Raw genomic sequence first — 27563 nt, 5'->3', positions numbered from 1 at the left:
GCAACAAAAGCACACCAGTGGTGAGGGGGGAAGTAGGCATTCAGCAGCAAAATGATCCTTAACTCATTCATTGTGGCAGTCAAGCAGGCCAACAGTTTTCTTATGTCGGAGAGTTTTTTGTTTAATTTTCCATTTAATGGATTTATAAGAAGTACGGTACCCAAACTAAATAACAATAACCAAACTCAAAACACTTGAGAAGTTAAGAGTTTTACAACATACCAGTTTAACAAAGAATAAAGCAATCTTGATAAACAAATTAACAAAAACAGGAAATATGGCATACATGAATTTTTTTTTAAAGATTGTATATGATTTTAAAAATGGCAAAAAAAACTGAATGTCTTTAAAAATAATATTGGAACTTGTAACTTTAGAGCATTAACCCTTTTGTAGAATCATTATATAAACATTTAACTTTCCTATTTTTGATCTGAAAGAATATGTATACCAGATTTCAACCTTCTAGCTAGTATCATAGATTAAAAGGATCTATGCTAGTATGGCAGTACGAGAATTAGTGATGAATCGGTGAGTGAGTCAGTCAGAGAGGGCTTTTACTTTAATATACTTACTTTAATTGAACCGTTAAAGCAAGAGCTGTTAGCACCAAACAAGATTAGTAGAAGATGACCGAGCTCAATAAGATGCTAACTGTTCTTTATTCCAAATGTAATTAGGATTAACAGATTTACTCTGAATATTCCCCAGAAATTGGTCAAATCTTTATTTTAATTGCGACCCAGATAAGGCCCAAGCCGCTTGTTCTGAAATGGGGATCAATGTCTACTATGATGCCTTAAGTCTGCTCAAATGTTATTCCATGCATACAAGACCTACATTTTGTTGTTGTTGAATTTTTGGACGTATATGTACGATATATATACATATATATACGATAATTAATTTTAGTACAGTAATTATTTTATTTGATCCTAATTAGTTTTTTTTTTTCAATCGTCAAAGCTATTGCAAAGTAAACGCTTTTGGTTGATTATTCATTAATAAACAACTGGGATTTTGATTAGATCAGAAATTAGTAAAACTTAAGTTGCATATTATTCCACTATATACTTGCACAGCCGTGCAAACAGCTCATTCAGTATCAAAAGACAAGTAACACACGTACATCCCATTAAAAGTACAGCAACACCGTATGGACTATTCATAAGGGAAGGAGAACTTGAAGCCGCAAATTGATTAGATTCTACAAATCCACTGAAAATGGCAAGGACTGTGAAATTGGGTCTTTGTTGTCTGTTCTGAATTACTTACTTGATTTTAATCATGATTTCAATGAAACTGTTACATATTTTACACATACTTGTAAGAGCTAGTTGGATATTCACAAGAGATGATGGACAATACTGTATATATATTCTAAGTAAAATAGAGGTTGTTTCCATGTAGGCCTACCATATTTGTTGTAAACGACAAAATTACTCAATCAACTGGGTTCAAAATTTATACAAAGTAGACAATGGACCCTGACAACACATATACACTTTTTCATGCTTTTAAAGACACTTCGGTTCACGTCCCACTGACATAATAAGTTGAAGGAAAATAGAGAATGAATTTTTTTGTCATAATAACAATTTAGTCAATATTGTATACTGGCACACTTCTGATTGTATTGAACGGAAAAAAATTATAAAAAGGAGGGAAAGAATTGATTTGTGATTCTATAGTCAATGGTGGATGTGTAACTTTTTCGAAAGTAGAACCACCTTGTTACATTATACGTTTATTTTTAAGCATATAGTATAAAAATTATGTATTTGAAAGCCAAGTGCAGTAAATATTTTAGAATAGTAACTTTTAAATGCATTTTCCCCATTTAAATCTCATAGCCAAAAGCAGGTGCCCAAAGTATTAAGTTATCATTAACATTGTGGACTATACATTCCTGAAAGGACATAACTTTGACCTACAATTGCCTTGCAGTATATTTAAACAGCTTTATAACAATGTAGAATGTGTTTTGGTGAGGATTTAGAAGGTAGCATAAATTAATAGTTGATGTGCAGTTGTACCATGCATTTCTGTACATCACTGACAATATTATTGTAATTCTTTCTAGGTTGAGTTGGTACAGTAAACTAACCAGCTTCCTGTTGTATAACTTGTGATTTAATTAGCTTATCTGATATGGACGGATAAGAAAATGCCCTCCTCATACTAGAATATAAGTAGTACAAGTATCACAATATAAATTATGAAACAATTACTGTTCTGTTTTCTGATGATATTCATTTACAACAATTTTGTTGTTATTCTAGATTGAGATATTACAGTCAACTATAGCCTGCTTACTGTTGTAAAGACTGTGATCTGATTTGACTTGACTGGAAGGATTAGATGGATTAGATTAGACACAACCACATATATAGACCACTATGTATCATAGATGAGACATTTCTTTTCCTCATCTGAAATCCCACTACAAAAATCATCTATGAATGAAATTGATCAGTTACTAATGAGTTTTCCAACAACAAAGGGAAATAACTAAGCTTGTTGAGGAAATATCAGTTTACTGTTTTTTGTTAGTTGACACTTTGAATAATAATCAGTTTTGAATAAATGAACAAGACAAGAGAAATATTCAACCATTACATTTGAGTAGAAAGATAAAAATTATTGTTAAACATAAGGAAACGTAGATAATTTGTTCAAGTGCATTAGCATAAGAGATAGCAATTCACGGTAAAACCAACTCCTTTTTTACAATAAAATTTAACAGACATAGAAAAAAATCTAGGAAATCATTTCTATTTTTAAACTTCAACAGTTGAGACAATCAACAAAAAGTTTTGAGGTCAGAGGCTACAGAAATATACTAGATAGTGGGAGGTTATCAAATTATAATTAGTGTTGAGTAATGCAAAAACAACTTCAGATTAGGTCAGTCATCAGGCTATTTAAACTAATTGATAAAATATGTTAAATAAACTTAGAACAGTTAAAAAGTTATTCTTGTGTGAAAATAGATTTCACAGAAGCTATTGTATCTAATCCTAGGCAAAACCAAAATCTGTAAACCATTTTAAAATTCTGTCCACTATACTACCTTTCTTTCATTACCATTCTGAATCAAATCTCAAATATACTGTACAAAACCATCATCTCTTATTTGAACTCAGAACCAAATTCCACATTTCCTTACACATTGCAACAGCTTTATAACGACCTCTATTTAATTTCAGTTCTGAATCGAATCTCAAAATTCCAATCTGCAAAACCACCATACATATTTTATAAGAATTCTGAACCAAATCACAAATTTAGTTGAATATTGCAAAATCCGCCACTGACATATCCACACAAAAGCGGCGCGTATAAAATATCAATGAGTTGGGATAAACTGACAGTGGCTAAAGCGAAAGCCAAAGTTAATCCACAATGTGATGACAAGTCGACAGTGAAGTTGAAGTAGAATTGACACCTTTTTGACCCTAAAACCTTTGTGGAGCTCTCCAACTGATCATGTGAATAACAAATGTATTTCAAAATGCTGACGCAAACATTTTAACAATGTTGTGTCAGTTTCTAAATTTTTATATTTGTTTGCATTTTTAATGGGATTTCTTTTGCACTTTAGAGATTTGACTAGACATTTGTGACAGATTGCAATATTAGTGTTTGTTATATAGTATAGAACAAGGTTGAAATTAGAATTCAAATATGTAAGAAAATGTATGAAAAATGTTTTACCCACCTCATTCTTACATTAAATTTAAAATATACTTTTATACTCCTAACATGGATTTAAAAATACTGAGCAATGCACAACACTTTAGACCTTCTCATAAACATGTTAATTTATGTATAGCGTCTATTCAATTTGTTTGATTACCTATTCAAACCTGTCAAGAAAATAAATTCTCTAAATTATACTCGTTAGTTAGTTTTGCTCTGGTTATATTTTTTAAACATTAGGATCTACTCTTAATACATAATTTGTTTAATGATTCATATTTTGTATCAAAAATACCATATTATCAAAACTAATAGTAAATACAAATAAATATTTATGCATCCCTAATTTTATTGCTAAGCTATCCAAAAGTAAAAAAAAATCAAATGAATAATAATACTGAATATGTATTGTTTTCTAACTGAAAGCGAATCTTTAAAAAGTGACATAATTCACAATTCAACGTCAAAATTTGTTTTCAGCAATAGTTATACAGGTACATGACTTAAGATGTAAACAAATGTTTCTCAAGTATCCGCTGGCTAAATAACTATATAGCCTGCAACAACTTTAACATAGGAATGGAATGCCTACTTCACGCTAGTGTGCCTACCTTGATGTAAAATAAATTTTACTCTACATTGAATTTGAATTTATTTCTACAACATTAATCTTTTTTTACATGTTTTACACTTATTTTGAATACAATCAATAAAACTGATACAGAATGTATATGACTCCAACTTCAGTATTCGAATCTCTCAATCGTAACATCCGAGTGGATGTTCATATTTTACCATGTCCATTATTCTATGGAGCCAAGACAGCCGAAATAACTTATTTCCTTTCACACAACCTCTTGCTTACAACAATAATTTTGTGTCTAGCACTATAGACAATGTAAACAATAAATCTAACTTCAGGCAAACAATTTCAATTTTTAAATAAATGTATTCCTCTTTCTTAAGTTATAGCCTATTGTACAAAATTACCAATAATATTATTTTATGAAACGGTTATAAGATCAAATGTGGTGTATAGTTATTTTGTTGTTTCCTGATTGTAGATGAACATAGCCTACACATAAAGGTGGAATCTTTAACACCAAATCACAACATTATCACATAGTTAAAGCCATTGATGAATGGCAAGATTCGAACCCATCCCCACCAAGACAGAAGTCCCACACTCCAACTACCAGCCTTACCCCTAAAAGCATTAAACAATCAAACTATTTCCCTAACCTGATTATCGTACCCACTTAGTAAAAGTATTTTCACGTTCAATAATTGATCATTTGTACTAACCCCCTTTAAGAAAAAAATACCCCCGCCGCAGCAAACCTGCAGACTAAGCGAATTTCAACTTGTCTGATTATATTTCTACTAAAATATTTCCATAAATAAGACATAGGTTATTTATTCCCCATTTAAATAACATTAGATTTAACGAGTGCTTAAATTTGCTGCTACGGGGAAGATAAAAAGTGTTTTTTGACCATACGTCGACAGTTAGGTATACAACAGCGCTTCCATATACTAAATTATTTCTTTTTTTAAGCTCTACAAAACGATTTAGAAAGAAATTGCAATTTTTTTTGTTTTTAGGGTCAAAAATGGGAAAAACCCATTTTTACCCTATAAAACCCCCCATAAACCCCTGTCCCCATGGTTCGATTATGCTGGATCGCGAACTCGTTCGAATAAATGTAGGTTTACACGTTTGTACCAAATTTCATCAATAACGGATCATTTTTGCTCGAGTTATCGCGCTAACAGACATACATATATATACATCTATGTAAATAAAATTAGAGTTTTGTATGTACATTGCTCAGAATTATATATTTTTAGGTTGTTTTTACGTTTTATACATTAAAGAAGCAGAAACAAGTCTTATCTCTATTTCTGTCTGTCTGTCTGTCTTTCTGTAACACTCAAGATGGCATTTTACGCAATCTTCTCCATGAAAACGAGAGTACCTATCAAGATCCAAGTCATTTTAATGTATTCACTGGATTGGCGAGAGTGTCTTTAGCCATTAAAACATGGCCTCACTACTTTGTAAATAAAATTACGGACGTTCAAAAATGCAGTTTTGTGCGATTTTTTCCAAGTTTTCGCTCAATTTTATCACATAATCATTTATGAAATAACGAACAGCTGTTCGGATCAAGATTATTTTTTCTAGCTGTCACTGATATGTTTACAAATGTTGTTTACAAATACCGCAATCATTTCCGATCACGTTTTGAAAGCAAATCCCAAACAAAGTGAGATTAAAAAAGTTTTTCTTACATTTAACGGATTTAATTAATCGCAAGTGCAATATTATAGTGTAACCGTAAATGAAATTAAATAACTAGGCATCATCCAGGTCAGGAACCAGAGATTATTTGTGTATGAAATTGTTCTTGAGTTTTGATAACCAGAAAAAAGACCTTGAATCAGTGTTTTATAGGACTGGGACACTTATAGCGATCGTCGCCAATAGCTTACAAACAAGGTTTCCACTCACTGACGGCGCTTCAATGGCGATTGTGTAAAGTGTAAAGTAAAAAAATCACAACTGCAGTGGGTGATTGTAAGTAATAGAGGTATACGGATGATGCTAAACTCGCTTTTCCAATGTGTCACTTTCTGTTTCTACTCACCGTGTGATGCAATCGCTGGACCATTCAGCCAATAGGCCCATAGCCCATCTCTTGGGTACGTACGCCTACCTATTTATTCATAACAACCTTTTCGATGACGATCCTTGATACCGGCACTTTTCCATGGAATACATGGCCTACCTACTTAAGAAATAAAGTTACAAATGTCCAAAAACCCAACACATTTTGTGATTTTTGTCACATTCAACTGACTACTATAAGATCCCCGTGCATAGAACGGGCACACAGCTAGTACATAAATATATAGGCTAAATATATATCTCTATATGAATTTGAACGGATTGTGTTTTTGGCCTCTAGGGACCTCAAAACGAAAAAAAAAAAAAATCGGTCCCGCGTCCAGGTCTTACCATGAGTACTACGATAATAGCTTATTCCCTATATGGGAAATTCGCTAACATGTTTAGGCCTATTGTTAGGTACTTGAAAATCAACTGAAAAAGGATCACGCACAAGGATCACTTGGCAGCAGGTAATTTCACCAGTACACAGCTGAAAAATCATGATAGAACACTAGGACGCTTGCTAATGCTCACAGTTTTAGAGAAAATAACTGAATCGTTAAAGCAAGCGCTGTTAGCACCAAAGAAGATTAGTAGAAGATGACCGAGCTATTACAGAGATTACATTTACCACACTTGAGGATTAATAGCACTTATGACAAAACCTCTACCTTGTGCAGACTAATCCTTTGTTTTAACACAAAAGAATTTTGTTTCCTCAACACTCTGTCATTAATTTTAACGTTTTTGACCTTTTGTTTTTTATTCATTACTAACTCGACAATGCAGGAACTTTGGTTACTGTTGAACAAAATGAAACAAAGTTGTATTTGTTTTAATAAAACCACCGCATATTAAATTGTTTGCTGACTCGTTTATAGTATTTATTGTTTGTAATATTTTGTATCTATAAACTGTAAAAAAATCAAAACAATGTGATTCATGAAAGTATATATAAAAATATCCAGACAATTTTTAGCACAATTATTTTGTGGCACAGTTATTTTTTTATAAAATCAACTAATGCCATTAAGTATTTTAAAACCCATCTCTAATTCGCATTAGCCTAATGGCACTGCCAGTATTAATCCTACAATCCATTAACAAGAAGGGTGGAATCGGATCACCAACATTATTGAAAAGGTCTCCAACGTTATTTTAAGATAAAGAAATCCAATACAAAATTTTCTTGAAATAATGCTACTTTACAACAAAGTTAAGCGAATTTAAAAGTTTTAATGTTGAACTTTCAATAAAACTGAAACTTGTAGATGCAATCTTAATAGCAAAAACATTTTAAGACACCATTAAAATTGTTTAAGTAAGCCTACACTCAATTAACAATTAACAAGTAACAAAACACAATAGTATGACATAACTTCCAATCAAAATGCAAAACATGGCTTTCTAACATGAAAACCGCATCGAAAGAGTGATGAGATACTAAAGAAGATATTAGCCTATGTCGTCCTATTTTATCTACATTGTTCCTTCACGTGGAAACAATTATTTGTAATGTATATCAATACTACAATTAACAAAATCTGTGCCAAATATAATTGCACCTTTAGCAACTCGGAGCCCAATGTAGGCCAAATACATTCACTGACACACAAACTTTTCATCCTAATATTTTATAATATAAGGCCTCTTTTATGCAAGTTCATGTCCATGTTTATGTTTCTTCCTAATGTTGACTAAATGTTACTCTCTTATTTCAACAATTTTTTTTCTTATTTTACCCTTTTTTCCATTTCACTCTTTAGTTACAACCCTAGGGTTTTAGTTTATAAATAGACCATTTGATTTATTAAATACTTTTGAAGTCAGAAATAACTTGAAAAAAGGTATTGAACATCAGAACACTCTTCATACAGTATTAATAATATTTATGGTTTTCATATGGATTTTTTCTAGAAGGAATTGTATCTTAAAATTGTCTCCAGCTTATCCATTAGGATAACTCTGTTGTAAATTTAATCTAGGCTTGCAGTTAAAAAACATATTCTGTACATTACTGCTCATCATTGAAATTATAAAGTTATAAGTGCTACCAACATTCAGAAGTGTTCTTGAACACAAAAAACATTTTTACGAATAGTAAACAATAAATCCACTTCAAATGTAGCAAATATGAATTCATACAACAAACTAAGGATTAAGGACGACAACGATTAAGGAATCAACCTATTATTTATGCACCTGATTAAGGAATCAAGTGCAAATGTAACTATACAAGACGATTTAGGGGACCAAAAGGAAAGGTAATCCGAATCTTGTCAGTGAATGCTAAACCTAAGCCTCTTTTTGACTAAATCTTTTGTTTTACACTCAGCCTTAAAACCTTCTCGCATGTAGGTATCCCGTGTAACCCTTTAAGCAGTAAAAGGTAGACTACGTTACAAAAACACCCAATGATTAACATCTTGTAGTTGTAGTAAACGAGGACAATCAAACACACTACCCACTAATTAAAAGAAAATTGGAAACCTTGATCAGGTCTGAAAAACTTTGAACAGTAGTAAACTGAATAAATTTTGTTAGGATAATTATTTCAAATAATTATTGTGAAATTGATCTAAGAAAAGAGGGGATCAATATATATATATTTGTTTACCCTATAAATAGAACGAGATGAAAAACTTGTCATTAGTGATTGAACGAATAATACCAAACTTACCTCATGGTGGTCATTTTTTTGCTAAAAGGATGCCAGGAACTATTCTGTCCTCAGGGTGGGTCTGAAGACAGAAAGTAGGAAACATTCCAGCATTCTAGATGGGTGGACCTGGGAACAAAACCACCAGGTAACATTTCAGAATAAAAAAAGCAAAGTGCAGGACAAAACATTATAGCATACATTCTAAATCTGTAATTATAATGTTGTAGAAGTGGTTTCTGTTATGCCAGTTCAAGTGTTTATTTCAACCTACTGGACTTATTGAAAAATAATGTAGATCACAAACTTGGCAAAAAACCTTAGTTTATTCAAATCCCCTTAAGTTGTGCCATGGATAAAACATACTCCCTTAGTAGATTTCTCATCCTTATGGAACGGCTGAAAAAAATGTTATTGCTAATTCTGTATAGTGTAGGCCTACTGTTGTAGGGGTCGTGTTTTGTTTACAATTTGTTTCTTGCTATTTTAGTAATTCAAAACCTTGTTTAATCAATTAATACGATCTAATCATAAACAATAACCTGCCCCCTAGTTATACAACCAAACAGTATAGCACAAGTGAAGAAATTAACCCTAAAATAAAACAACATTTAGTCGACAGTAGCGCATAGTGTCACCATACATAAACTAGACACAAAAACAAGCTTCAAAATTTACAATGGGATGATAAGTCTACTTGTGTTGGTTAGTCTATGGTTGTGCCTAGTGGATGTCAAAAGTTAACAGAGGAGCATATAGGTAAATATTGATTGATCTCTATAAGGAAATGAAAAATTACAATGTTTATATTTGCATTACTGTATTTACGTTCACATTATTTATGTTCACATTTCGATATTTATTCATTTTAAATCTGCTACACAACTTAATTAAACCAGAAACAAAGTGCATTCTACAAAACTAAGTGGTACAACTGAGTTTTATTTCAACAATCAATTTAGTGGTTGTATCTGTTTCCCACGGTAGATTTGAAGACGCAAATAATTCTCCCTTCCAATAGCCTACCCTGTTGTGGAACATGGGTAAAGCATGTAATGGTGGTACGTAGATGGGTAGTCGTAAGACCGAATTGCTTGCCTCGTATGGTAATACCTCTAACCTACTCCTTGCTTTGTCTCCCAAAATTGTTATCATATTTTGTGTTTTTTTTTTTTAAACCAAGGTTCTAATTATTGTTCACGGCTTGTGAGAATCTTGCTATATTTTGTGGTGGAATTTTAACCTGGTCTTTTTAGAATTTTAACAACAAAGAGTACATTTCAAATATGTTTACCTTTTTATCTATACTAAACTTTTTCATAGCAGTTGTTTAATGGTTTGTAGGACTTTGACCCAGGCGTTGTGAGAAACATTTATGGACCTAACCCAGATAAATAAATCAAAATTTATAGTGTATTTCTTCAAACTACTGATGAGGACAGTAGATGTTGTGCATTATTGATAAACACTTATTTATAGCCTTATCAAAATTTATAGCCAGACTTTTTGCTAATTTTCTCCTACTGAAACTGTTTGGCTCTTTTTTGAAAAGTAAAATTATCAAACCAACCATAAAAAAGGAACCATGAAAAGGGCGGAGTTGATCTTCCAAAAAGTGGGTTATTTTTGAAAGAAATGTGAGTGATTTATTATGTTAGCAACATTGTTCAAAAACAAAATGAGATATGTGGCTTAAGAAACTCTATTCAAATTAAGTTTAATTTGTACATGAAAAGTATGTTTAGAAGTAACTGGTAAAAAAATTTGTTTTCTCTTTTAAATTCTCAGTGAATTAAAAAAGGTTCCAGCAAATCTCTTAGTCAAAAAAACTCTCTTCTGTTGCATAAACATTATTAAATTACTACAAAATGACTTATTTTTGTCAACACATCGGTACAATAATAAATGGAGCAGTGATAAGCTTACATTCCAAATTGCATATTTATGAAGATGAAGAATTTTACATATGAGAATACAATTAATACTAATTGACATTATGTATTTAACTCCAATCAAAATTCAACGACAAATCATAGTTTGACTTTGCAAATTATAATAGAAACCTGAGAAGATATACAATTGACCTATTCATACACTACCTTGACACAAAACTATTTCCCAGCTAAACAATCAACCACGGATCATTTCCCCTATTATTTTCCGCATCGCTTGGTAAGCAATGTAATCTGCATAATTATTTTCCTTGTGCATAAAATAACAAAAATAAATATTAACTGTCAACACAGTAGGCCTACAAGATAATGATTGTTTACTGAATAATTTTGCCTTAATCGTTAGCGGAGAAATGCCACTGTGTGTTTGTATTACCCAAACATCTGTTATGCAAATCAATTGAATCAATCAAACCTGGCTTACCTATTCACCAGAGTTTCCGATTTAATTCCACTTACATTCGCATAAATTTAATTCATGGTATATCTGAAGAAAATATCAAAACCCACAACCAAAATCACCATGACTAAGAGAAGGAAGATAGGTACTAGAATGTGTAAAAAGCGAATCTCAAATCTCAAAAATAGGCTAACTTACTAAAGCTATGGAAATATTTGGGTTTTGAGATTCGACTGGTGAGTTTCAAGATTCAAAGCTTTAAGATGAATTTTATTCATTTCGCATAGGTGTTTTTTGTTTGTCAAAAATTATGTTATTACAGGCCAAAGTTAGATCATTATTATTCTCATTCATTTTTATGTTGTGAGGGTAAAGAGTTAAATTTATTTTAATGTGTGTTGTCTAAACAAATACATTTTTTATCATCAATTTTGCTGTTTGCTCCTTACAGAGGTTCCCTTTCCATTCAAATTTTTGGTTACGGTCATATTTACAACTCGGACTCGTCCAAACTGCCATTAACACTAAGTTTCTTCATAAAATTGTACACTTAGTTGCAGCTTCAGATTTAGAGAGGCGGCTTGTTATCTTGTATTTCGGTATTCAGCGTACAATATAGGCCTACTATTGGAAAAAACTACTATACCTACCAAGCACAATTAGGCTACAGGCAACTTATAACACCCTTAAAAATAAAGTTTGTATAGCCCCGAAGAGGTTACCATTTTAAAAATTACTACACCAAAACATGTCGAACACGCTTGATTTAGCATCACACTGTATTGATTGAAGGATGTCAGGGAGAAACGGCTCTGCTCTTGATTTTACACTTTTAAAAATAGCTTTACGCGAAGACAAAGACGTTCCCTAATCAAGACGGGAAGAAGTGTGCCACGAGTAATGAGAGAGTAAATTGGTCCAGACATCCCGTAACCGTAATTAGTTTCAGTCGCCTACCATTGTTTACACACCTTGTTTACTGCTGTCCCTGTCTTGTTTGCTGGAAAAAAATGTCATCTAAATAAAGTTGTCAATCTCGTAAAATGTATTTCTTAGGAATTTATTAGTCAGCAAATGAGCAACACCAGGTTTTCATGTAACTATACTTACTACGGTCATATAACATGTATATCGGTGATGTTTTCTTCATTTTTAGTTTTATTTGTATTTTTAGGGCGGGTTTTCACCATATAATAGTATATTTTATCACTAGGGCCAAAAGTGACTATTTTTAACCCGAGCTCTACTTTTACGATTGAGGCAAAGCCGAGATCGGAAAATGAGGGAGGGTTGAAGTTGAAAGGACACTTTATGCCGGTTTGATGAACTGTATTTTTGTCATATTGCATCTTTATTTGAACAAACTAGCCTATGTTACAAAACTAAAATAAATTTCATTTAAAGATGATAACCTCTCAAAACTTGTTTTCAATTTAATTTGCTAATGCTTTAAACAGCTAAAAACGCTTTTTACTCCCTAGAGAGTAGAAAAGATACTTTAGACCCATAACGCATCCATTGAAAAAGGCTGTTTTTGCTGCAGTATGATGAAAAATAACAACAGATGTTATTATGTCATTCATTAAATTTGTGTTGTTTTTAACACTGTTTACTTTCGACCCCGGAAAAATTACATATGGTAATTTGTTTCTTTGTAATAAATCCAGTTTAGTTCATGTAATTTGTATTACAAATTTTGATAAACAATTAGATAATCGAAGTCTTTCTTAAAATAAAAAATGTTGATTTAGCTATTACGCGGGTAAGATCTTCCAGTTTTTAAGTATTTGCCAGTCCCTGATATTAAAATGTTGACATTCGTTCCCAACATTCAATTTGAGTCCAAATCAATACATAAAACCAGAAATGTATTTTTTACTCTACTTCAGTTATCTAGTCAATATCTGATTGGTTTTACAGAATTAAAGTGCATCTTATTAATACAGATGCAGTGTGTAGTGTAAGCTAGTACTTGCAATAGACTATCAACAAATCCGCTAGCGTCGATGCATTTGTGGATAAGCAGTAGAACGGCTTAGTTAGTCAAGAACCTACTTCTTGCTGAGTTGCTGAAAAGTTGTCGCTAACACTAAGCTTATTTGATAGTTCGTTGATTTAGAGCTCAAAGCATTTATTAAGATAAAAAAAGTGCAGGCCTAGTTGATTCAATTATCATACTTATTTTTAATATTAATTCACGATAAGCAAATACTTGTTTTCATAGTAATTGAATTAATAAATTGCATACAAATTTGCAGTTTGTAGTCGATATTAATTTTGTGTTGTTGTCAGCATTTTTCTAACCTAGTTTACTTAGTGTTAGCAACAAAATTACCAATCTACAACCTTACTCAATAAAGTTTATTTTCTTTACTAATGGTTTTTGCCGATATAACGTTAACTTAAGTTTTTACTTAAGTAATAATTAATTGCCTAATGCTTCTTATGGGGTGCAAACTGGTCTAGTGGTTAGAGTGTGGAACTTCAGTCTATGAGGTCCCCAGTTGAAACCCTGCAAATCACCAATAGATTTTATCTGCATAATAATGCACCCCTAGGTCTAACCTGAAGTAATGTGAAAAACAATCCTAGGGTCGTACCTTGCGTCTTAAGACAAAAAAATGCTTCTCATGTTTAATAAATAGATAAAAGGATATTCGATTCTAAAATAAGCGAGGTAGAATTTTAAATATTTGTTTAACAAACAGAAACATAACTTTTACCCTGTTTCATATAATTTTTAATCGATTAGAGCAATTATTATATTTACTTCAACACACACACACACCAGCATGTGTAGTTTAAGTGACCGAAGAAAGAGTTTTGAATAAGTTAGGCCTAATAATAAATGACATTTTTGTTTCTTATTAAGATTAGCTGTGTTTGTTCAAATTTGTTTAACCAGAATCATTTGCAGTCCATCCCAAGAACAATTGAGGTAAGTTTCTAATAGAGTTGAGTTTGATGATAATTTTTGTAACACCTCGGATTCTCTACATTCCCCAAACTCCGCTGCACAGATTGTGAGTTTGCTGGAGTTGGCGGTGTGCCCCAGTGGCCCTGGGCACTCAAGGCCACCACGTCAGCCAGATCCTTATTAACTTGGATGATGTCAGATACTGGTCAAGGCCATGGGACATCACAGCTGGTTTGGCACTGCTTGTGCCCAACATCAAAGTTATGTAAAGAGCACATGCTGTGATTAATATCTTTGTAGGGGTACTTAATATATTAAGTCCGGAGTGTAAGAGAGAAAATGAATTATTGGTGATTCAAATATTAATGAACATTAGGATTTGGGGTAGATTTGTATTTAAAATGGCACCAACACTAAACACTCATCACTCATCAACACTGACTTGCTCTATTATCCCCTATATCGAATAATCTTCGGTGTAATCTTTGCTCAATAGTTACAACTGGTGTTTACAACTTTGTAATGTAGTTTTTAATTTTCTAGCATACTGTGGATGGCTTGTTATAAACACAAATGAAGTCTTTTATTTAATTTTACTTGTCATTTTGTTCAACCAACATTGTTACTTGGCCCTCCATAAGGACAATGTTAAAATTTTTTAATTTTCAAATGAGTTGTGTAGCAAAATTAAAATTTTCCTGAGGTAGTGGCTGTCGTCAATCACGTTTTTAAGGCTTTAAGTCCAGTTAGTTGCATGTCAAAAATAGTTTAATAATCCGGTTTAATTTCAACCTTTATATAATTGTCCCTTTATTTTTTACATAAAAGTTAACTAATTAATAAAAATAGAAAAAAAAACATTGGGAACAAGTAGGCTAATAGGTGGTATAAGCAACCTAACACCTGAACTTTGCGTTAAAATTGAACATCAGAACAGCCCACTAGCCCACTTTAAACTATATATTGAAAACTAATTTATACAATATCAAATTTAAAAAGTGCTAGAAGATCTTGGATTAGTACCAACATACCAAACTCCACAACAAATTGTATCACGGACGTGGTTTGTTGCTATAAAATTTCACTGAAGTTTGTGGGTTTTATGGGGGGGGGGGGGGGGGCGATCACAAACATTCTGATAATTTTTGAACCATGATATTTACAGTGTTGGGGGTTGAAGCCATTTTATTCAGGTTTCAAATAACTAAAAATCTAAATTACAATCAAAATTGTTGGAAACATTTTTTTGTTAAAAAAGTTTTTCTATTTTATGGAGTTTTATAGAAAAATCACCATTAGATCATTGACTATACAACACTAGTGTTTATATAGTCAATGATTAGATTCATAATTTTTTTAAAGTGGAAAAAATCCACTCTTGAAAAATATTAGTTCGCCCACATGCCAAATATTTTAAAAAAATCTGACCACAGGAAGACCTTAGAGACAGAGACACAAACCACTTTTTTAGATTGAGCGAAACTCAAAACTGAATTCCTACCCAAAACTCAAACTCAAAAGTTTGGACAACAAAAATAGTTTCTCCTTATAGCCTATTACGTATAGGAGGAGAAAGTAAAAACTGTTGTCTAGGCTTATAATCAATAGCCTAACTAAATATATTCATAGGCCTGCATATGACAACAAGGCTAACTTAATCTTATTTGTTGTGCCATATTTGGGCTACTTGTTTGGAGACGGTACATTTGAAGGTCAAGTGTGAGGGGTAAACAAGGATTAATGAGTGATTGGTCACAACTGTCATCTGCAGCATGTGTTGACCCTTGTGGTTGACTCTTCATCTTTTAGTTGTGATGGCCAAGCTTCGCTTGCAGAAAATATTTAAGTTTCTTATAATAAGTACGCATATACTTTCTAAAGTTACCGAATTAGACTCACGTTGTTGATAGCAATCAGTCTTTGGATCATTACTTTGTTTGTCTCTATACTTTATTTTACAGACTACTATTTTTATGTTAACAAAAGGTGATGGTTTGCTTCTGATAATTTTTCTGACACTTAAGAGCATTTGTAAACCTTTGAAAACTGTTTTCCAGGTGTTTTAGTAACTTTTAGTATCCATTTTCTTATAACTAACCAGCAGATTTTATGATCTTTATCTAGGTTCATGGATGCAAGTTGTCTATGGAAGGAAAGGATCATTTGGGTGGTCATTGGATTGATACGATGAGTCAGGGGCCTACTTAGTCTGTGAACTTTTTGCTTTCCTCAATCAGTACCTTAGCCCGGCCTTAGAACTTGAGCTGTTTGATGAAGAGCAGCATCCTGTCTCTGCATTTATATGGCCAAGAAAGCATATTTTCCTCATGTTTGTCTCTTTAAGCTCGCGGTTTGCGAGATGTGCTATGGGCACAACAGATAATTGAGCATCTCTCCACCTACCACAACTTGTGAGGAAATATTTCTCTTCCTTGCCTAAGGCAATAACTTAAGACCCCTTTTATGCACTGTGTCTGCAGTTTTTATGACACAGCAACAAACATGCGTCTGCGAAATTTGCATAAAAGCACCCATTTGAGTCAATGTACTTATAGAATCTCAGCAGCCACCGCAGTGCAGCGACCGTTGGTGCATAAAAGGGGCCTAAAACTCTCACGCCCCTGGGCCCGAGCCCGTTTATAAAAGCTGCCTCGAGTTAGATTCATAAACTTTAGACATTCCCCAGACAATCAAAATCGGTTGTCCTACATATTATTTTAGAATAATAAATTCTAATTAAATCTAGATATGAGAAGAGATTCGCATAAGGAAAATTCATTTAGAGTAGGGTTACCGATTAGGAGAACGAATATCAGAAATTTCAAATCTCAAAACTGGAACCCAAAATCTGGATCCCAAATCTCGATATGGGTAGTACCAAAACGCAAACTTTCACTTGCCCGGCTAGGATTATAAAAAATAGGGACAGGTAACAATAGCAGCAATGTAGTAGCACAGGTTAACAAACTGGGGAAAAACTGAATCCTCAAACAATTTGTATTGACAATATGGATTTAACCCTATGATATAGGTACTTCCTTACTTCATCGAAATTCTAGCATGTTCCCAGTCCCATTATAGGATGATAATCTTGTCATAGTATTTGCACTTTTAAGTTTTCATGGTGTAAATTGACTGCTGTCATTCATAGTGTGTGCTCAATTAAAGCGGTCATCAAATTTAGAGGAAATTTGCATTCAAATTAACTGCTTTCATTCATTGAATACCGGTAACTAAATATCATAGACAAAAGAATTAAATATAAACCATCAGCCATGCTGTGGTTACCATAGGTTCAGGCGCACACCGCTGGCAGCACCGTGTTGTTAGGTAACGTGTACGCCGTAACTACATGGCACTCCCAGCAGTGTGCGCCAGAACCTATGATAACTACAGCAGAGCTGACAGTCTATATTTAATTCTTTTCGTCTAAGCTAATATCTTAAAAAGAGGGAGGAAACCTAAACGAATCATATGATCAAATAGCAATATTGAGCCCATAACTTAGGAAGTCTACAAAAAGTTTGTAACACTAAATTAATCCAACCAATTGATTAGCCTACAGTCCAATTGTAAATGGGGAAAAAATTATAACAAAGTTTATAATTTACCCTAATGAAATGCCTATAAGGCTAGGCTATCTAGGCCTACAATATCCAAAGTTAACAATTTCACTTAAAAAAAAAACGTTGGAGTAGTTTCAACCAATAGAGGTAGGGGCCTACAGCCTATTCATTTTATAAATAAATAAAATAATAATATGTGATGTGGAAAGCGAAAAAGGACCACTTGTCGGGGATACAAAATTTTCAGTACAGCCCATATAAGTAAGCCTAATGTAAGTAATTAAGGTCAAAAATATATAAATTAGGGTTTTTATCGATTGTTATACCGGTGCCTCACTTAGAATAGGACAGTATCGGTTAAAATATTGAATTGAAGATGTAAAAGGTCAAAATAAATAATTTTGTTAGCCTCTGCATGGTCTGAGAAAAGGTACCTCTTGTCGCTTAATGTTATTTTGCCATAATAACAAGAGGTCCCATTTCTATTACCGGTACGGTAGCCTATTCACTTTATAAACAGATTTAAGTCCAAAAAAAGAATAATACTAAAATCGTTTCTTAGGCCTATAAATAAAAAAAAACTTTCTGTTTTTACGCATAGGCCTATTTGAAATTTTCAAAATGGTTTTTCTAAAAGTGGCTGATACAATGGAACAAATCTATTCAATGGTGCATGAAGTTGATTTTACAGTTGTTTGCTCTCCAAAGTCCATATGGATCATCCAAACAACCATATTACCATTCGAAACGTACTGTACTGTACAGTACTGTAGTATTTAAGATGGGGACCCATTATGTGCGTATTTTAACCCAAATAAGAAGGATGAGTGTAGGATGAGTGGCGCGATCTTGTAGTCTTGTTAGTGACTAAGGCCGACATATTCCTTAGGCACAGCTGTTAATTAATAGCACAAACAGCTTATGGCAACTAAGGGACCAACAGTTTTTTTAATAGTAGAATCCAAACCACATTCTTGCCTTGGTATTAACGAGTTGGTCGAATTATCAGGATAGTGCAGATAGTCTTAGTACTCACTAGTGCGGACGTTAATCCACACCAGGGAGTATTGCATCCAAAATGCATCACTATAAATATCCACAATTTGTGACCTCCTAGTAGCTGGATTACAGGACGACGCCACTGTCCCAGTCCAATGGACCTCAGATGCGTAAATTGTTAACTTCTTTTTACAATTAAGGTAGCCTACTTAAACTTAGGAGTCTTTCCAACAAAAACTAATTGCAATTGTCAGATTCAGTGTGCACAATAACAGACAATAAGTTTATCAAAAATAATGGCGACTACAGTTCCGCAGAGCCTACGATATATTATCGGATGAATAACGATAAACCTAGCCTATATCGAAACTTCTTCGGTTCAATATATCAATTAAGTTATAGACCTGTCAACCCTCGAGGAGGCACTTCACCAGTATAACGGGAGCGGGCGCATGCAGAGTTTTATTCCGCATTACCGTACCTACTAAATAGCCTAGCATAAATTTTACTTAACTTAACTTACCCTCAATTCAATGTTTATAAAAAATTAAACTTATATTTTGGCCTAGGCCTATGCCTAATAACGATAGGACCAAACCCAATCAAAATTGATTTACACTAGGCTATGATAACTTAAATTAAGTTGGGCCTTTTGATATTTTAGCAAATTGATAGGTAATACAACTTAGTAATACAACTTAAACTTATAATAGCAGATTCTATATGGGACTGTCCCCTACCTAAGCCTACCCCTAAATGGGCATATCATGAATAGGTAGCCTAGGCCTGTTAGGCCTAGTCAAATTAGTTTAATTTGAAGTAGGCCTAGCCTAGAAATTATCATGAAATCTGACAAAAATCAGTCCTAAGTTACAGTGATAGGCTACACCCTATGTTAATTTAACTAGGCCTAGGCTAGTCCTCCTGTCCACAAAACGAAATGTATGTTAAGATTAGTCCTAAAGTAAGCTCAATATATTTAGGCCCTACCATCCAACATTACAATTGAACTTCGGCCTATTATTATATAGACAAGGCCTAAGCTTAAGTTTATTTCCAACTTCTAGCCTACAAACAACACTAAACGTTAAGCCTATGCCTCTACAAGACAAAATTGAGACATATTTAAGTTAGTCTATTGAAGAGTTAGGGTCGCCTTAGATAGGCTAGGCCTGCCTATAGCCTACATCACAAGTTTGATTTACCTATGTAGGTAAATATAATTAAAGTGTGAATTAGTTTTAGGTATTTAGATATAAAACATACATAGGCCCTACTTCAGTAGTCACAGGTCTCGTCACACCTCTCAACGAAAGCAACTCAAATACTAGTTGGTCTATGATATTAATATGTACAAAGTTAGGTTCAAAAGAGGCTAAATGTACTTACCAATTATCATCTGCGGATTTTTTTCATTTTAATTCACTAATAATCACTAGAACCGGCACAATCTACAATGCAATTACTGTTCCACCACTGATAATCCAACCTAATCCGCACCAGAGAAATGATTGAATAATTTAGACAAGAAAAATAATCAACACAAACGCCATTTGCAAATCCACAGCCATCATACATTTGAAATCAAATTTGCCACGGCTGCATAAAGCACTTATATTACGTCGTTATATGTAAAGTATGTATGTATGAAAATGTAACAAATGTACATTATATAAAATATTATGGTTGAAGTATAACATATCAGGCCCCAAGCTTTTGGCGTCAGTATGATCTTTGAATAGGATGAGTATTATCGTATTATACAGTGTTAAAACATAACCAGTGATGAGTTTGGAATAGATCGTCTTGAATACAGTAGCATGTTTTTATCTATGACAGTACTTACTAACCATGGCTGTCGAGTGAATCTCAGATGGACCTTCTTTAGTACTTGCTTGACCCTGCTGGGTTTGGTCGTGCAGTTGATGGGAGCCCCCTTTAGGTCGGATAAAGTATTTTACAAAAATTGTGACCCCATCTACACACATCATTATCAAGACATTTGCAATATTTTTCCACATTAATAGGCCACAATGAGTAAAGCGAGTATACCACACGTTTTAAATCGCGAAACCATATACCGTATGTAGAGAATTAGGTTTAATTGTTTGAATATTTTCTTTTGGAAACCATCAATTGCTATGTAGCTGAGAGAAACATTCACTCACTGAGCGTGTTTACATCCACTCTTGAGTATAACTTTTGGGCCACTCAAACGCAAACTGTGTGCACCCCAAATCTAACTATTGCACCTGCTATCCTTCCACTGCTGGCTGCCTTACCACCATACCACCATGTTGATGCTATCGGAAACGAAGTCTAGTCTAGGTCAACACCTGGGGCCCATTTCATAATAAACTACTTTGTAATTTCCATTAGATTTGCATTGGGCGATCAGATGATTTACTAATAATATTAGTTTGTAGTTTATTATGAAATGGGCCCCTGGAGGGGGACAATAAAATCCAAGATACGCCCATAGATGAAGTAATATTACGTATAAAAAGCGTAAACATTCATGAACAGGGCAGTAGTTGGAAATCTTACTATCTAATCATCAGATAGCACTCGCCTAACAATAATCAGCATGCACACTTATTCTAATGAATGGCGCACCAAGAAATCTTTCAGCCAAGGAAAAGCTTTTCAAGAACCCCACACAGTAGGACAAGGAGAAATACTCTGATTTATCTAGAACAAGAACCTCTACAATTAAATAAAAAGATGGAAGCTCCTCATCAGAACAAAATTGAAGATAATAGATAAAAAATTTCCAAATCGTTGAGACAAAAAAGAGAGCTTTCAAGCTAGCCCAGAAACAAACCATTTCTGAGACGAGTAGTGATGATGTGCCAGAAATTGAACATTCCGATATTTTGGGCTCTACAGCCAAAATCAACGCCCTGGCAGAAGAATGCCAGCAGACAATAGTCGACCTGAGATGACTCCATAAGATGTGCCATTAGAACCAATAAAACCATCACCTAATGTCAAGCCGAGAAAATCTGAGGGCACATGGAAAACCTGACTGAAGTGTTTCTTAAATGTACAGACGATTCGTTGAATTACGTGTAGAGTACAAGGAGCAAGCTAATTAAAATAAGAACTCTCATCAAAGAACAAGACAACCAAACACAAGTGACACTCTCACTTGAGTTAGCAATGATGTAAAAGAATCTATAATGCAAGAAACTACAAGCAACATGTCATATGCTGGCGTAGCCAAAGCCGCCCACAGCTATAGCACGGCACAGACTTGCTGAGGATCAAACCAAAGCCCTGCAGATTCACCCGCTTGAAGAAAATTCTCAGCAGACCTCTGAAGAAACCAAAGATACAATAAAGAGTACCATAAAGCCTGGTTTTAACAAGAAGGTTTAAAATTCAAGAGCATTTCTAAAATTAGAAACGTAGAAGTGGCAAATTAAATGTATAAATATCCAATTCCAAGAAATTAGAAATAAGATAGTCAATGACCTACAGACCCGTGAACCAGCCAAGAAACCCCCCAAGATGAAACTATTCGATGTTCCAGTGAATTCGGACCCGATTGAAATTACAGAATCGTTGAGGTTTCGGAACTTTCCGGAGTATGCTAAAGTAATGAAGACTTTGCTGGAAAAGTCAAGCTAATGTTAAAAACTGGGCCGAAGGGATAATCCCCGGAACAATGGAATCTTGAGATCAATAAAGAAATAAGGAAAAACTCTTCCAAAAACGGAGCCACACATAAATCTATAGAACATGTTTTAGGTCATAAACCATAGACTAATAGACTATCTAATGAATCTTCTGTACCCCACTGCCAAAGAGGACATGTGAAAGGACTAGGTATGGCTTATTTATTATTATTATTTTCTTTTATTTTACCTTCCAAAACGGTCAAGAACTAATTTACAAGATGACTTAATCTATCTTAACATTACATACAAAAGTTTTTTTTTATTACATGCAGAGTAAAGTAAATACAATTTGAGCACTATCAAAAAAGGAGAAAAACGGGCTTAAACTGTAGTATTTACAAAATAAATTAGGTCATATAAATGCTTCATCCAACATACTTTTCGATCTTGAGAAACGTATGTAGTTTTTTAATGGTTCTTGGTGGTTTTGATGGTCTTAGTCTCTTTCACTTTTGCTCAATTTGGGAATGCAATACATCTGTGTGGTCCCCTTACCAACTGGGATTGATAAACGAACTCGAAAAGGTCCAGCATCGTTTTCTTGGATTGATTGTAGTCAAGATGGGGTTTCACTACACCTAAGTTGACATCGATCAGATAGGCCAGCTTTTGACTTCTCGCCGTTACTTGATTAATTACTTTACACAATAGTAACGGCCTACTGGACTGTAGGACTGTACTGAGCTGCTGGGAAAGATTTACATACACATCAACAGCTGATTAGAAGATCCCACTACTCCCCCAGCACTTACATCCACCTATCTATATCTTCTATACTATTATATAAAAATCTTGTGGTGTCTGTCTGTATGTGTGTTACTAATAGGCGCATAAACTACTGAACTGACTGGGCTTAAATTATAAAAAAATATAGTTACCATACCAAGGACCATTATAGGACTATTCACACTTCGATACTGACCGTGGGCTTTGCCCCTTTGGCTTTAAAAGTTCTGAGGTGAGGATTTTAAAATTAAATATTGATTGGTCTCCATGGCTGCCATGAGAACACATAAATGTTTGCAATTTGCTTTGCCACCCAAATGTAAACAAGCTGAACTGTCAAACCACATTAATTCACAATTCCACAGCTGGTTTATAAATAGGCATATATAATATTCTCTATAATCATGTGACATGTTATTCTTATATTGTTGAAATTTAAAAGTTTTCACCACTTTTACGAGGTTATAACAGACTCTTGACCTATTCTACATGTAGACGGTTATTAAAACTATACAAAGTTTACTGTATTATAACTGTTATTACTAAAGTACAATGTTACATGAAATTAACAAGAAAAGTTCCAAAAGTCCCATTCTTTATTATTAACCCCCCCCCTCCCTTAAAAAAATGGCGGACTTCTGAAAACGACATAACAAGTGTTTTTAAACTTCTATAACTCAAACCCTCCTATTCAATAAACTCCTATATCAAAGGAATTAAGAATTTTTTAATACGTACCCCACCCCCTCAACAAATAATAACCTCCCCACCCTTACAGTTCTTAAACCACTGTCTTTCATCGGGACAATGGACTTCAAATCTTTCCGGTTCCTAGTATTTGTTTTGAAACCAATGAATAATTTGGAAAAGGGTTTTCTAGATCAGGTGAAAATCTAAAATTTTGCACGATTTTAGTTATTGCGCCCATTAAGAAAAGTTAAATTTTACAAATACAACCCCCCCCCCCCCCGAAATATCAAACCCTCCCCCCAATGTTATTCTTACAGGTGCATAAGTCTAAATAACGTTTACTCATTTCTAGATTAACTTATAACTGAAATTTGGCACGGTTGTAGATCTTGCGCCCTGTCCCCCGTGGCTCATTTAGCGAGCCAAAGGCGAGTCATATTCTCTACAATCATGTGACATGTTATTCTTATATTTGATGGTTCATTATTGATTATTGATTTTATGAAATAAGTGAGATTGTATATATGTTGCTGTATCTAACCCTTATTAATTATTTAAAATTTCGCTAATGTGAATGATTGTATTGAAAGATTTTGGCGTAACAAATAGTGAAATTATAAATTTCACATTTACTTGAATCATTTTAACATTTTTGAACACTTAACATGTGTTTAGAGTATGGCACACACCTTAAAAATTGAAACTTTTATCTCAAGGAGATAATTAATTGTATATTTTCGCCATTTTGAGAAAAATATCGTTCACACCATTTGCCTTTAAAAAAATTGTTGAATCATAATTTCATATTACTACCCATAGATTAGTTATGATGTTTTATACAAATATTTTAATTACAAATAAAAATAAAAATTAAGTTGTATATCCACTTGCCTTTGGTGCATGAATAGTAGGAGCTATAAATAGTAGGGTTAGTATGTTTCTGTTTGTTTAAGTAGTAAGAGTGTACATGTTTTTGTTTGTTCACATAGTATATAATGAGATGTTTTTTATAATCAATGCTAAGTGAGCAATGCTTTTTAGAAGCAAGATCACATCTTTCATTTCATTCAAACCGTAATATTAACCAGATGTTGTAAATTATTGTTTGTCTATGTTTGATTTTATCATTTAAAAGTAAGTAAAAGCTTTGAGTTTTTCATTTTTTTATTGTTTGAAAATGCCTTTTTTATGTAATTAGTGAGTTAAAAGTTTGTTATATGTATTTGGATACATTTATTGGAATTTAATTTTATTTTACACTGTTTTTAATTTCGGATCTAAACATACATCAACCCCGGACGAAAGACGGGTACTCTGCTAGTTTTTCAATAAAATTCATATTTCCCCAGTTATTCGTGAAAATCCGTTTGTCAACGAGTTTTTTAAAATCTCTTTTCTTTGCCTGAAAACCATAAACTTTACTCGTACATAAGACGAAAAGAATTGACTTACAGAACAATGACGTTTATTGTAAAAGTTGCTTTAAATTAGTAAATTTCGAATTCCACATTTAATTATTTTCAATGAAAAAATTTCCACTCTCTAGAAAAGGTGGCATCACCCCCCGGGAAAAAGTAACCCCTGGCACAGGGTGGATTTTGAAATAGAGGGGCAGTTGAAGTAGAACCTAAATACAAATCTTCATACAAATCGGTGCTGTATGGCATGAATACACAGTTCACTCTTTGTATCCGTTACTGACTGGACTATACCGATTTGGTATGCTCAGAAGAGGGGCTCTCAAAACCAGGGAGTGTAAGGGTGTAGTGTACCTATACTTTTTCCGACTAGACCCCGGTATATTATTAGTATATTAAAATTTAAAAAATAAATAATCATGTAAATGTAAGAATACCTTCATAAAATAAATACTTACTACACTAATGTACGTATGGTACCTAATTTGCCAACCCCAAAAATTCCCTCCAAATAATAGTCTACGATTGCGATCGACATTTAAGTGAGTTTTCCTACATTTTGTTTGGCGAGGTTGGAGGAAATGTAATTAGTAAAGCTTTCCCACTGTTCTAACAGCTAGGAAGGTCGCGTACCACTAATTAACTGGTCCAGTGAATCTGACAAAAACAGGATTCTTCCTTCGCGAAACAATACACCAGACGACACTTCGGATAAGGTGCCGGTTCCGTAATTGACTATGGATACTGCAGATATACCTCTCAACCTATTGTGGTCTTCGGGATGACCGAGTTGTTGAACTTGGCGAAAATTCCGAGCGGATTTGAAGACCAATATTTCTACCGCGGCCGTCTATATCGACCATGGAAGGACAGTCTAGATTCTAAGACAGTATACTTATCTTGTTGTAAAATCTGCATCTCTCTTTAGTCAATGAATAATTGTGTATTCATTGATTTAGTGTTTAATTCTACAAACAATCTTTATTGAGTATAAATACACACAATTATCGGACCATTGCCTTACACACAACCATTGCTCACACGGACCATTGCTCATTTAAAATATAATGGAATATGCATAAAATACCATCAAATAACACACCACTAATTCTGAATCACATCAACGAATACTTTGATCAACAAATGCATACTTCATTAATGAATTCCCCCAAGGACTTCTAGGTTTCCCACAGATGGAATTCCGTCAATCCGTGTAAAGCACGTCTCATCAGTGAAACCGGAAAAACTGGGACAACCATAAACACATCTTGTGCATTGTTGGGACCCTACGATCGACAGCTGAAAGAAAGAGAAACGTCCCGTGAAATAAGCGAACTGGATCAGCTGATAAGCGATACGGAGATTCGAGGTTATGAGACACTCACTCACTGTGCGAGAGAGACAGCAAACCTCTCACTCACTCGCGAGTAGATTCGCAGCTCATTCTTCACTTTACCTTCGCGCCAAAAGGACCAGGAAACCCGCGCTTCCGTCGTCTGCACGGTTGTGATTTGGTGCATTTGAAGTTCCATTACTTTTTGTAGAGATTATATTGTGGCATAGTGACTGTTCGGCCTGGAAAATCTTGGAGTTTTAGAAGTGATTTTTTTCGGAACCGTGGAAAATTTGTGGTGTGTTAAAACTATTACTAGATTTTTACCAGGATAATAATGTGTTTCTTATTGATGACACGGGTATGTTATTGACTATGAATTGTCGACATTTTCAAAACTCTTGAGCTAAAGTTATACCATCAGTGTTTATTTTAGTCTTGAATTGAAACTATTTGTTTTTTCAAAGTGTTTCATTTTATTACACGTCAACTAGTGTTTTGTTTTATCGCTTGTTAATAGATGAAAAATACAAAATTTGAACCAGCCTGTATACCTTTAAGGACAAATTTTCAAAAATAGCCATAGCCTACAGTTTTGTATTTACACAAACTACTTACGAAATTGAAAGAAAAGCTACGGTACTGCTTATACACATTAAACGTGTGTCAAAGTTCATTAAATTTGATGAACGCTTGTACTCTGTACAGTTCTTCGTGGTCGACTGTGGACACAGTTGGTCAAGTATTGCCGTTTATTAACTTAGCGTTTGACCGAAGATTGATGAAGACCGAAGAAAAGATCGCCAGCAAGTGTTTGAGATAACAAGATTTTACAGAAGATGAC

The 27563-nt window shown here is 33.8% G+C and overlaps 1 protein-coding gene across 3 annotated transcripts in view; it reads right to left on the bottom strand.

The window, feature by feature from the left end:
• LOC128985658 (acyl-CoA:lysophosphatidylglycerol acyltransferase 1-like) overlaps positions 1–20419 on the bottom strand; it is a 71862-nt gene extending 51443 nt beyond the window's left edge. The window contains exons 1-2 of one of the 3 annotated variants that reach the window (XM_054405415.1): positions 20259–20419; positions 9057–9164 (exon numbers count right to left, since the gene is read on the bottom strand). In XM_054405415.1, coding sequence (XP_054261390.1) covers positions 9057–9070 — 14 coding nt within the window. In that variant the 5' untranslated portion in view covers positions 9071–9164; positions 20259–20419. The remainder of the gene's footprint in view (positions 1–9056; positions 9165–20258) is intronic. The other 2 variants (XM_054405417.1, XM_054405416.1) reach the window with 2 other exon arrangements.
• Between the last annotated feature and the right edge of the window lie 7144 nt (positions 20420–27563).

Source organism: Macrosteles quadrilineatus, unplaced genomic scaffold, assembly GCF_028750875.1.
Source record: "Macrosteles quadrilineatus isolate MER2022 unplaced genomic scaffold, UCM_ALF_1.0 Scaffold_2__2_contigs__length_208266976, whole genome shotgun sequence".
Lineage (NCBI taxonomy): Eukaryota > Metazoa > Arthropoda > Insecta > Hemiptera > Cicadellidae > Macrosteles > Macrosteles quadrilineatus.
The sequence above is the reverse complement of the archived record's forward strand: the minus strand, read 5'-3'. Positions and strand labels throughout refer to the sequence as shown.